This window comes from Danio rerio, chromosome 13 (assembly GCF_049306965.1).
Source record: "Danio rerio strain Tuebingen ecotype United States chromosome 13, GRCz12tu, whole genome shotgun sequence".
Classification (NCBI taxonomy): Eukaryota; Metazoa; Chordata; class Actinopteri; order Cypriniformes; family Danionidae; genus Danio; species Danio rerio.
Genome location: NC_133188.1, coordinates 25,000,564 through 25,014,274, shown reverse-complemented (window position 1 = coordinate 25,014,274; position 13,711 = coordinate 25,000,564). Strand labels below are relative to the sequence as shown.

Sequence of the window (13,711 nt, the reverse complement as noted above, 5' to 3'; positions counted from 1 at the left end):
GTATTTAGATAATGCTTACAAAGCACTAATAATCTGAGGGCATGTTTTTGAGGATAGACAGAAAAGGAGTAAAGACAAATATTCAAGTATATATGTGAAAAACAACTTTCAAGGATACTATTTTAATTTATTTTATAATATATATTATATATTTATTTTTAAACTAATTTCCATGACTTTTACAAAACATTGTGGGTTTTTCTGTTTTTCAAAACTTTTCCAGGCCTGGAAAACAGCATGTTAAAATTTCATGACTTTTTCAGGTTTTCCACCACTGTATAAACTCTGAATCTAAAACAATGTAATGTAAGATATAAATGTCTAAACAAACTACATCACTGTACTAACAGATCTTCAGATTGGACCACTGTGATGTCAGCTTTACCTCCAGAGCTTTAGTAGAAGCTGGCGGCCTCTGCAGCTCCAGGGAGAACATGCCAGTGTTGAAGGCCAGGTTATGGAGCTCCAGCCTCTCACTCAATACTGTCAGCAGGAAGGCTACTTTAGACAGGGTGTTGGTGGCCACCTGTGTCTGTTTAGTGGTCGACACCTTACTCTTTTTACCCTACAGAAAAACAAGAAAGATTTGTTCTCAAAGGTGAGCAGAGGTAATCGCTTTAACCTCCGGGGAAGAGGTGTAAAAGCATGTTTCAGTACCTTTGTCTGTGGCTGCTCCACCTTCAGATCAGGAGGGTTAGCCAGCAGATCTCGAGCAAGATCGACAGCTAGTCGACATGCTTCATTACTGTAGCCGTGAGCATAGAGAGCCTCTGCACAGGCAAACAGAACCTGCAACACACCATTAGACCATTTTAAATCATTTGAAATTCAGTAAAAAAACATCAAAATGACTTTTGATTTATGAAAAATAAAATTAGTTTTCAATTCAAAGGAAAAAACTGGTCCAAAAATTAGGATACATATAATAACTTGGGTAAAATGTGTTGTAGCATTTTTTTCATAATATTTAGATTTTTCGTAATACTTCTGTACAGAGCATATGTATAAGCATATGTCTGATGTAGCCCTAACAAAGTCACATACCCTCATACGCACCTCTCAAAATATTTGACTATGTTAAGCTGGTATAGCTGTAATGAGTGTAGCATAGAAACCCCACTGCCTACTAGTATTTCAGTAGTATTATTGCAGAGCAAAGCAGACAAAATGCAGTATAAATGCTTGCAACAGGCTTGGTAGAAATGAAATAAAAGAAAAAAAAAGAAGAAAAAAAACACTAAGACCATATCTATGAGTGTATTATTACAAACAGGATTTGCCCTGCTTTTGTTTAAAAAAAGAAAAACTCTACACATGAAAATGCAAAAATGCACTGTGATGCATGTAAAGAGCACAACGAACCAACATGAGGCAATAATGACACTTTTATGCTGGGTTTACACCAAAATTGCAAAAAAAAAATTAAAAAATCTATGCAAATGTCAGAACCGTGGTGTAATACAAGTGAACAACAAAAAGTATGTGATGCGTTTGCAGCAAATGTGCAGAATTTTGCCTCATTTCAGTCTTTTGCATTTGGTGTGAACCCAGCCGTGTTGGTCAATTAGACAGGAGAAAACGGCACGCACGCTGACATCATGAGGTTAAAACTCTGGTTTTAGTGTCCATACTGTACCTGGACTTTTGAAAAAAATTTCACCCTGGCTGGAGTTTTTAGAAAGTGTTGGATTAAATCCAGTGTTTTGTGTGCACAAATAGTGAAATCATTTAGAAAAAAAAGATGTTTTGAAAATACTTGTGTACAGGACCTAAACCAGGAGTGACCAACCCTGTTCCTGGAGCATCCCAAATGGCACATTATACACTTATGCACTATGTACTTATGCACTTACATACTCAACAGCATAGTATATGAACGTAGTCATCCCATAGGGAACAGTAATGTTTTCTTCTTAGTGGAAATTCAAACCGTTTCCCAGATGATGTTTGCCAAATTGGTGAAATAAATAACCAAACTACCAAGTAATACGTGCCATGAGTACAACCGCAATCGCCATCGGGAGGTATTATAGACTACGTTTCCATGGACATCAGTAATTAAATTATTTGCTATAATCTAATTAAGAGAATAATAAGACTAAGGTGGTTACATAAGCTGCTTTTTGAGTGTTATAATCCCATATTACATGTTATGGCACATAATTCGATTAGCATCATTGAGTCACAGCGCAATCTGCATTTCCTCCTGAGTTTCATGCAATTTGGGATGTTTCATTTTTAATTTGTCGACTTTAACTACAGTTGGGCACTTTCACTTTCATTCTCGAACATTTCATGCACGCCCTCAGTGACAAACAAGATATTGGATGAAACTATGAACTGCTGGAAGAGTTATATTTTAATGGAAGCTCATACCGCAAGCTGATTGGAAGAAAAAAAAAAACTCAGCACTTCATAATGCAGGTGTCTGTGGTCTGCACTGGTTGGGTAGGTAACAGAGTGTCAAACAGCTGTGTGTGTGTGTGTGTGTGTGTGTGTGTGTGTGTGTGTGTGTGTGTGTGTGTGTGTGTGTGTATAAGTGCATATGCGTCCGTGCATGCACTATCCTGTAGCAAAAAGCGGCGAAAAGTCCTACATGTGATAGTAGTTTGATTAAGTAGTTCGGTAATAGTTCAATTTATGTGTTTACATGCCTGATCTGCACATCAATAATGCAATTAAAATCAGCATACTCTACACGTCTTAATTCGATTTCTCTTTAGTTTGATTATAACCTTATTCTGATTAATCAAAAATCGCTGTTTACATGGTTAAATCTTAACGAGAGTATTGTCTTAATTGCATTAAAATCGAATTACTGATGTCCATGTAAACAGTCATAGACCATTTCAATGTGGTCATGTCACTGACCCATGAACATTTCCTGCTTGTTATCAAAGTATTTCATAACTGTAGGCAATTCAATCATAACTTCATGTTAAAACGGCCATCATAACATTATCAATGTGTTGCTCTTTTGGGATTCTCAGAAGCTACAGAAATTTAAAATGTGAAACAGGAAATACTTTGTGACCATTGTTTCTGTTTACATTCCTCAAAAGGGTCTATAAATCACTCTCATAGCAGAATTTTGCTTTAACAATCTAAAATAAATAAAGCGATTCAACATGAGCACCCGATAGCTTCGTCCCTTCTTCTACGTGAGCAAAGCAGTGGCTGTTGAGTAAGTAAAGTGTTCAACAATCCACACTTCTTTTTAAGGGTTAAATAAGTGCATCATCCAGGTAACTAAAGCACACTTATTGTTTTCAGTTTGAAGCACTTTTACACCATTTTGTAGTATAAATAGTGTATAAATATGCGATTTGGGACGCATCTTCAGTTTCAACCCGTGTCACACACACCTGCCAGTAATTATCAAGTGCTGTTGAGGTCCTTATTAATAGGTTAATGTGTTTGATTAAGGTTGGAGCTGAACTCAGCAGGAAGGTAGATCTCCAGAAACAGGGTTGAGCACCTCTGCACTAAAACTATAATATCAATAGATTAGATAGATAATATATATATTAACAAAATACACAAAATAGGAAAAAATAAAAATCAATTTAAAAATTACAATTAAAAATCACACAAAAAATACTTAAACCAGTCGTTTCCATCTACCTCTGATAAATTTAAGTTCTTAATGAGTCATTAAGTAATTAGATGCAGCATGCATTTAGATTTGTCAGTGTTCATTTTGCACCCTACTTTGACAAAATCTCACTTTATGGAAAAAATAAATAAATAACATTCACCTCCATCCTGCCTTCTTGCTCCAGAGGTTTAATCCCAGCAAATATGTCTGGCTCTTCCTCATGATTGCTGTCTGCAACACCTCTTTCCGCTCCCTCTTCTGAAGCAGCACTGAGGTAATACGCTTGATAGTCATCTTCACCCACAGCATCTGCACCTGCTGCAGCTTCAGCCACCTGTGGCCCAGGGGCGCCTGAAGCCCCGGCTCCATCTCCCTCTCCGTGGCCACGCTGAGCCTTACTGGGAAGCGAATCAGAAGGCCCAGCATCATCTATAACATCCTCATCTCCTCCATTCTCATCAAGGTCTGCCTCCACTTCCACCTCTTTCTCCATAGCAGCCACTACCGGGGCTGCAATAGAGCTCTCCTTTGAAAAGCAGGCATGAGCATCAGCTGCATGTGGCACACGTTTCGTCTCGAAGGCACGCTCTTTTGAATTACTGCTGTACTTTAGTGGCTTTTGGAGCAGCGTGCTCGGTGAGGGCAACATCTCAGGAGGAGGAGGAAGAAAATCAAAGGTGTTGCAGGCCTCTGCTCCAAGTGCCATGCTGGAGCCATCATCCAGATTCAGTTCTGCCATGTCAGGCTCTAAAGAACTGTCTTCACTGCTGGTTCGCCGCTTAGCACTGGGATGCTTCCCGCTGATGCCACTCGAACTTCCACATGAGCCCTTGCTGCTTTGTGTTAACTTGGCTTTAGTACCAGCTGATGGGGAAGAGTTAGTAGTTTTATACATGCTTTTACTTCCATCAGGAAGTGAGAGAGGAACTCTGCTGCCCAGACAAACCAGCACACTCCCACTGTTCACATTCGACACAACTTTCCTCTTGCTCACAATGGTCTCCTTGGGGCGCACGGCCACCTCCTGCTGGGGAAGATGGGAGTTGCTCCGTGATTTGTGCTCTAAGGAATTGCCTTCTGATGTCCCACTGCGAGCTCCTTCTCCTGCTTCGCTGCTGTTTATGGCTTTCAAGCCCCGCTGCTGCTGCATGGCCCTGGCCCAACAAAATGAAACGTTTTTCTTATCTGCGTTGCAATATGTGATGCCAGGTAAAGGGTACGCCACTTCCCAGTTGAAGTAGCAACACTCCACAGCTGGTTTGAAGCCTTGGAAGAGTTTGTCGAGAGATTTGCGGTGCTGCCCCCGTTTCACAATCTCGATCACCTTCAGGTGCCACTGCTTTAGTTGGGCAGCAAGTTCCAAACGCCTGAGGAGTTACAAATAGAGAAGTAAAAACATTGTTTTACTTGAGCGATAACAAATACAGCCCCAAATCCTTCAGCTGAGCCATTCAAAATCAGTGCTGAGTTTGATTTAGAACAGGTATTCTCACAGTTGCTCATCAAGAGTTTAGATTCAACTTTGGTCAATCCCACCTGTCTGCAACTTTAACAATAATCCTGAATACCTTGATTAGCTTTTCTTGTTCGTTTGACTAGGGCTGGAACTCAACTCTGCAGGAAAGTGGACCTCAAGGGCCAGAGTTGAAAATCCCTGTTTTAAATCAAAGTCACAAACACCACTAGTTCTTTCAACGTTTGAGAAACCCTCGAGTACCTTTTTTTTTTTTTTAAATTACAGATTTCTGTTGAGCATCAATTAAGAAAACTTTAGCACTTGTCAGCTTTAATTGTGGGGAAAACTGGATACAGTTAAGTTTTTATCAGCTAATTTAATCTTCTCAGTTTAAAATAATTTTTAAAATATTTGACAGCAGAGTTTTTTTTTATTCTATGTGAATAGCCTACTTCAAGGGAAGGCAGACCTGCCAAGCTGTGAGACCGCTTCCGTGCAGGGCATGCAATATTTAGCAGTTCATGAAGAGTTATTCCTGCGATGCTGTCGGGATCGATACAGCAAAGCTGTTGGTTTGCAGCAAGCATTTTTGTCAGGGGAGCTGTACAAGAATTGGAGAATGGCAGACTTTGTCTTCTATCAGTTGAGTTTGTTACCATTCAGTCACATCTCTTATAGCCATGCATCTGCTTACCTATGTTTAAAATCCTCCAGATTACCAGCAGGGCTAATGATTGAAATACACAGGCCAAGAGACCTGCGGCATTGCTCCACTCCTCATTTATAGTTTTGTGTAACCATGATTATCTTTATAATGATATAACAAATTATATAATATGTATTATATATAATTATATAGGTTATGATTATATGAAATTCCGAATAGCATATGTAGCAGGGCATTAAATTCTTACTGTTTATTTCTTTGCATTTTACATAGGTAAACTATAAAATCATGGGTCTCCTCACGGTTTGTCTCATTTTGTTGTTTCCTCCCCTTTTTTTTCCCCCCTGCTTTGCCGGCCACACCCACTCCTCCTTCTGCTCACAGGGCTCCACGCCCATCATGAAGCATTTTTTGAAATCATTTTCAAGTAGACTTGAACTGAAAGAGGGGGGGTTATGGCCCTTTAACCAGGTGTTAAACTTGCTCACCTTTGGGGACTCATGGTTGGGTCTAGCACTGCCAGCCTCCACAAGACAACCATTTCATCACACATACTGGCACATGCATGTGCTGCAACCTCTGTCTGCCCATTACTGCGACCTGTGTGCCCGCTGGCACTGCTGTGAGAGGCTGATGTTCTTACACTATACCACCAGCCAATAATCTGGAGAAAGAACAGACAAAAGTCAACAATGAGGACTCTAATGAACAGAGAAAAACAGAAATCAGTGTAGTATAAAACACTAAAATGCTCAGCTGATGCTATAATTTCTTTAAAATAAATGTGGGATAAATTCAAATATCATTCACTTGTGGTCTCCACATTTTATATTTAATGTTTTACGACATATAATTCCACAAAATAAAGCTTTGTGAAAACATGTTACACACGCATACATATAATTATTTACACACACATAACAGCTTTCAAGAAAGCAATAATCTAAAATATAATCTTAATATGTCAAAGTGCACATACTAAATATTAAGTTATGGAATGCAACATTTAAGGTGCTGACAAACATTTGACTGTAAACATACTGCTAGCGCTTTATTTCACAGTTCTGCTTCCCACAGACATACTATTTAGTTATCATAGTCATTACATAAACTGTAAAATGACTGGGTGCTATCCTAAACCATAAATAGATAGTTCACCCAAAAATTTCCTCACCATTTATTCACAATCAAGTAGATCTAAACAGTTATGATATTCCTTCATTCTATCTGTTAAACATAAAACAAGATTTTCTGATTTATTTGGGTATGCCATTGACATCCATATTAAGTACAAGTAAAATACAGCTACTATGGGATTCACTGACTGTTTTTTTTCAGCATTCTTCAGTATATCTTCCTTTAAGTTCAACAGATGGTTTAGAACAAGTCGAATACGAGTAAATGATTATAATTTCTATTAATAAATAAACTATCCCATTAACCTATCCAGCTACCTTATATATATATATTATATATATATATATATATATATATATATATATATATATATATATATATATATATATATCTTTTTTAAAGTTAAGCTGACATACTGTATAATAAAGTGCAACCAACGCAACTATGAATTTGTTTTGGCCTTAGTGCAAGCATAAATGTGACAAGTGTTTGCATCAGAATAAATGAATGAATGAAGTGTTGCTGAGTCAGAAATTGTACCTGTTCGTGGGTGAGACACTGTTCGGTGAGGATTTCTAACAGAGGTGCAGCGTTACTGTCTCGCCTCTTAAACATCTCTCTGACGATGGACAAAAGATTCCAGATGCCCTCTGGCTCTCTGCCTCGCAGGGGCCTCAGCAGACAAGCCCATTCAGCAGCTGCCGGAGGCTCAGTGGACGACAGGTACATGGAGTTCACATCACTGAGAACAAGAGACCGAAGGAACAGTTAGTTCTGTCTGTTGTGCTTCTAACATATAGGTGTGTATAAACAGATACTTCTTAGTGTGATATTTACCTAAACACAACAGGTGAAGGGCCACAGAATTTGTGCAGGGTCTTCTTTATGTTGTCACTGAGGGTGGACTCATCTAAATACCAGGTGCTCTGGTCAGAGGCTGAAGGGCCAGCAGTAGGATCTGTTCAATCAATCGTCAGGAAAAAACAAAAAGGAAGCACATTGTGTGCATTTTTTTTTTTACAAAGAATGAGAAAATAGACATTTATTAAATGCGGTTTGTAGGTCAGTACATACCTGGGGCTCCACACACGGTGTTAATAGCGGTAGACTGGGAGGATAGAAGCTCATCCAAAAGACGCTGAGCAGTCGGCAAGATCTAATCCAACGCATCAAAAATAAGGTCATAAATTAAAACAGAATTAGAGACTGTAAATCATCTTATAAAAGGTTTTGTTTTGAGATTTTTGTTATGAATAGATTTTTATTACTGTTCATATTAAATTAAAAAAATATATGAACACACACACACACACACACTACACACACTACTACATGGAATCATTTTATTAAAATAAGCAATAATGTACACTACTGGTCAAAAGTTTGGGGTCAGTTTCTTTTTTTCAAGAAAATTATTCCGTTCATCAAGGCAGCATTTATTAAAATGTAAAAAAATTGTTAATTTGTAAAATATTTATTACAATTTTAAACAACTGCTTTTTTATTGTATGTAGTTTCAAATTAAATGATTACTTCCGGTCATTATTGCTTTTATTACTTACATTATTAACAATAATAATACTATAAATAATAAAAATAACAACAATAATAAATATAGCTGCAAGCAGCAATTATCGGGGCAAAGCAGCCCAGCGGCCACATCATAAACAAGAACGGCAACAAGCTACAGAGGAACTGGAAAATTCTATAACTTTTTGGCAGCATGGTCTGAGCCAAATTTGGTGGAAATTGGGCTAACAATCTATGGAGAGTTCAAAACAACAGATTTTCAAACTAATTCAAGATGGTGGAAAGGAAGTTGTGTAAAATAGGGAATAAATTATATCAATGTTCACATATCAATGATACAAGGAATCTGCAAGAGCAGTTTCATGACAACAGACAAAACTGTAGATCTTTTGATCAAATTTTATTGAAAAATCAGACAAACGGCCTAGAACGAGTTCGTTTAAACAGGTTTTGCAAAATTCGAAATGGCGAAAAAAAGTAATGACGGAAAATGACATCATAGGGTGCATTTGAATCGGCTGAAACATTTTGATTGTAACCCATTTGGTTCAAAAGTTATAACCATAGACATAAGTGAAACTTTGGAAAAGTGGTGGCCCTAGAGATTGATTTTGAGATTTAAGATTGCACAAATGCCCCAAATGGTTCATAGGGCTGCTATAGACACCCAGCACTGAAGAAGCTGGAAGAATAATAATAAGAACCAGAACCAGAACAGATACAATATTAGTATATTATATTAATACTAGAGTGATTTATGAAGGATCATGTGACTTTGAAGACTGGAGTAATAAAGATGAAAATTCATCATTAAAATCACTGGAATAAATTATTAAATTACTATAAATGTACTATAAAACTACTTTTGAACAGTTATTTTATAGTGGAATAACATTTCACAATTTTATTATTTGTACTGTATTTTTGATGAAATAACGCAGCCTTGGTTAGCAGGAGAAGCTCATTTTAAAACATTTAAAATTCTACTGACCCAAAACTTTTGACCGGTAGTGTGTATATTAAAATTATGACAACATTGCTCATGTATGTTAAATATTAGAATGTATCACTCAGATACAGGTTATTGTTAACCTTTTCTTATTACACCAATTATTTACAGAACCAAACCCAAGACATATCCACAGAACCATGATATAAACCAAACTGTGTGATATCTGAGCAGCAACACCCTTATAAGGACAATGAGGCCACAGTGTGCACTTCATCACTGCTATTAAGGGCTGTGCAAAGATGCTTCACACCAAACAGAAACTATCTACAAAAAAAAAACATCTCCACAATTTAGAAGAACAAATAAATCATTCCTGCCTCACCTGCTGTGGAAGTTCACTGATGAGGTATTGTGCAAACTTCTGGAGTTGATCCCGTTGTAATCTGGACAGGGACTCAGACACAGGTGCTCGAAGACACACGGCAGAAGCCTATAGACAAACACACGCCAAGAATCAGATATTTGAAGTTGACACTGTAGAACTGAAAACAAACTCCACTGGTTTAACTCCTATCCACTAGTGCAAACTAAACCTGGAGCAGGCTGCTCATTAGCAAACACTGTGCATTTCTAATGTGTCTGGGGGCTTTGATGCCTTCAGGTGGCTGTCCCAGTGTGCAGTCACCTGGTCTCCACCATGGGCAGAAAACCCCTCATTTGCAAATGGCCCATGCATAATATATGAGCTTCAGATACACATGCTTTGAGCCGATCAGAGCTAATTCTCTCTTTAGCTCATAGTGAGGTTATTAAAGAGAATGCAGAATATCCTGTGGGGGCTGCGCTGTGAGCTACTGGAGTGAACGGTGTTGGCCGTGTCTGAGAAATGGAGGTTGGGAAAAGAGGAGGAAGGATGAAGGAGCGAGCTGGAGAACTGCACTGAGGAGGAAGATGGAAACGCTTGAGATTCCTGGACAGCACCCATAAAAAGCAGAGTGGTCAGAGATTAGCCACGTGGCTCAGAGAGATTATGTACACTTCCATATCAGATCGATTTATCTGCAGATATTTTATACTTAATAGCTGCATTTCGACTTTCGTGCCTAAAGCAATCAAGACAAGTGCATGTCTGGGCCAGTTCTGTTTCCATAGTAATTTTCTGGGCCTTATTGGGCATTGTGAAGGCTTCCTCAGAGCCAACGGCCAGGCTTTTTCAACCAGCCAAATACCTTGGGCCAAAGTGGGCCAGCTGGGGATTTGGAGCAGGGAGAAAGGCAAATATTCAACACAGGTCCACAAAAAGTGATAGAGACTACTCGTGACACAATGCCAAAAAACTTAAATAAATACAGTTACTCCGTAAACAAAAGAAAATTAATTTGTACACACATACACACTCACCGGCCACTTTATTAGGTACACCTGTGCAACTGATTGCTAATGCGATCTGGCAATCTGCTGCAGTTGAAACAGAGCATCAGAATGGAGAAGAAAGGTGATTTAAAAGACTTTGAACGTGACATGGTTGTTGATGCCAGACAGGCTGGTCTGAGTATTTCAGAAACTGCTGATCTAATGGGATTTTCATGCACAACCATCTCTAGGGTTTAAAGAGAATGGTCAGAAAAAGAGAAAATATCCGGTAAGCGGCAGTTCTGTGGGCGCAAACGCTGTGGATTTATCTGTTCATACTGTTCAGTAACATGTAATTGAGAGGTGTTCTTATTGTGAAGTTTCCATGCTGTACTAAGAGCAATTGGCCCTAAATTATTGTTCAAGCTCTGGGGGTATTGACCAAGGCCGGCCCAATTTAAGCCCTGGCTCGCACTGGCTGGAAAGTGGAAAGTCGGTTTTAACAAAAAGAATAAAACTGTTAATAAATAAATAGTGTTTTCAAATTTTATTTTCCATAAAGTTGTGGTCATAAGTTCATACACATCTTGCGAAATGTTAAACTTAACAAAGAGGCATCATCAACATGTCAAACTAACATCAAAATGTGTATATTGCATTTTGCAAAATAAACAATTTCCCAAAACAGATGTTTACATCTACTCCACTCAAAAGATTAAGTCATAAAAATGATACTGTTGTGTACATAAATGTACATATGTTTGATTCTTCATACTTTACTTTGTGTCATTATCTGTATAATACTATTTGGTTTTCTGATAGTTCTTTGTAAATCCACTGCTGTCCTCAACACTTAAATTATTTTCATCATCATCTTCATTATTACAATTATTATTAGATTCTGTAAGGTTCTGTGAAGTAAACTTTTTTCTAAACATGACTGAATGGTCGCAATAATATTGGAAGGGTTAAATATTTTTATTATTAAAAATACAATTTAGAAAGAATTTAGTTAAAGACGGATAACTCTGCAATCGATCAACTCATCGATACAACTATTTAATGGCTTCCTGTACTTTAACCTCATAAGATCCAAGGTATTTTTTTACATGCGTTTTTTTTATTTCTCTTTGCTATTTGGCCTTATTGGAACCTGATTAGAATAAAAATCTGAGTATCATCTTTTGACATGACGTACTTTTAGAAAAATCATGTCCATATATGTGGACTCGTGGTCCGAATTTATTTAAAACACTTTTTCCTGACTGTTTTTTAATGCTTTCATAATATACAATATTTTTGAACATGTTTTGACTATCAAAGAGTAAAAACAACTTTTTTCCCATTTTGGACAGTTAAAAACAGTGTTTGGGACATTTTATATGCTGCAAAACAGTTGCAGGATGACGCTGTATGTCTGTAACAAAATATTAAGCATTCAAAGTATTTTAAATAGCCACTTAAGAGCTCAAATGTGCAATCCATGTATGTGGCCACTAAAGCCCTAGGAGTTTAAATACAAGCGCAGGAAATGTCACACAAACACACCCATATAGACTACAAAAAAAACATTTAGCTTAACCATTGTAACAGCATACTCCTGGCCAACTTTAGGTAATGCAATACTATACATAGGAGCTTTAAATTCTTGCAATATTTGCCAACACACACAAACAGAAAATGTAAAAAGTGCTGTAAAAAACGCACTGTTATTAAAACTGGCTAAAAGCCATTCAGGCAAAGGTTAACCCTGCAATTACCATAGTGTTTACTATTCCAAAGCAATTTGTGGGACAACTTTTCGTTCATTTTGGTCACAATTAAAATATTTTCAATAAAGTTAGAATGTATTTAATGCAAGTTGCAACCAGCATAATTTGGTAGATTGGATGCACTGATGCACCACATAAACCACACAAGCCCACTCAAATAGTTAAAGGGCACAAAAAAGATAAAGTAGAGGTCTAAAAACTGACATGCAGATTTGGTCATGACAGCAAGTCTCTTTAGCTACTAAATATACAGCATAATTAAGTAGCATGAATTTCTGTTAGAATTCGATGTCAGAAACTTTCATGTCAAGTTTCACTAAACCTTTAGAAAAGGTCTGCAGCAATGCATCACACTTTGTGACAATCTTGAGTAGGTGGGCTAAATGTCAAGCCTGAAGTATTTGAACTTCAGGCTGTGATGTTAGGGAACGATAACTAATCTCCTCAGACACTGCCACCAAAACGCAAAGCAGTGATTGGAGAGATACTACAGCAAGATATCAACATTTAAGTGCCAATGATTTACTGAAATTCCTGTGCGGCTGATAAAGGTCTCATAGCACAGCATAAGATAATGCTTATTCAACTTGCAATAGCGGAATCAATACTGGAGCTGCTTGCAATGGATATGACTGCACAATGGTGATTGGTGTATTAAGAGAATACATTCTCAAAGCTGCTTGCCAAGAGGCCGTTTATAATAAGACAAGTCTCAGGTTGCAAACACTTCCTGATAGAGTCTTATTCTCCTCATTCTTTCCTTTTCCAACCTTATTTCTAGCATCATTTCCAAGAATCAAAACGGAAGATTTGTATATTTATTATTTATGAGCACACCACGCAAGAATGTTTATGTAAATCAGTTGGAAATGAACAGGGCTGCACAGTGATCACTGGTGCATTAGAAAATTACATTCTAAAGGCTAAGATACAAGAAAGAAAGAATACAGATATGAGCAAGTGTCATGTTGCAATTGCAAACACTTCCTAATAGTCTAATTCTTCCCATTCTCGAATTTACAACATCATTGTCTAAAGGAATGCAGTGGATTTCTAGCATCGTTTATGAGAAGCCAAAAAGGAGAGTTGTGTATTTATTATTTATGACCAAATCAAGTCATGCAAGAAACTATATGCAAAATAAGTTTGTAATAATTTCCCCTAGCAGCAGCAAACACAAGACAAAGCCCACATGCAAATGCTAAATGCCACCCACGGCCCGGGCCGCCGGGTCTATCTGACTGTG

General features: G+C 37.7%; 1 protein-coding gene across 16 annotated transcripts in view; it reads right to left on the bottom strand.

Moving 5' to 3' along the window:
• Positions 1-13,711, bottom strand: part of zswim8 (zinc finger, SWIM-type containing 8) — a 59,124-nt gene that overhangs the window by 25,098 nt on the left and 20,315 nt on the right. For all 16 annotated transcript variants that reach the window (XR_012388384.1, XR_012388383.1, XR_011017509.2 and 13 more), the window contains 8 exon segments: positions 9,723-9,830; positions 7,933-8,014; positions 7,696-7,816; positions 7,399-7,600; positions 6,210-6,385; positions 3,759-4,965; positions 658-789; positions 386-565 (listed from right to left, as the gene is read on the bottom strand). Coding sequence is in view for 4 of the 16 variants with exons in the window: in XM_005156725.6 (XP_005156782.2) it covers positions 386-565; positions 658-789; positions 3,759-4,965; positions 6,210-6,385; positions 7,399-7,600; positions 7,696-7,816; positions 7,933-8,014; positions 9,723-9,830 (2,208 nt within the window). In the remaining 12 variants the exon portion in view is untranslated.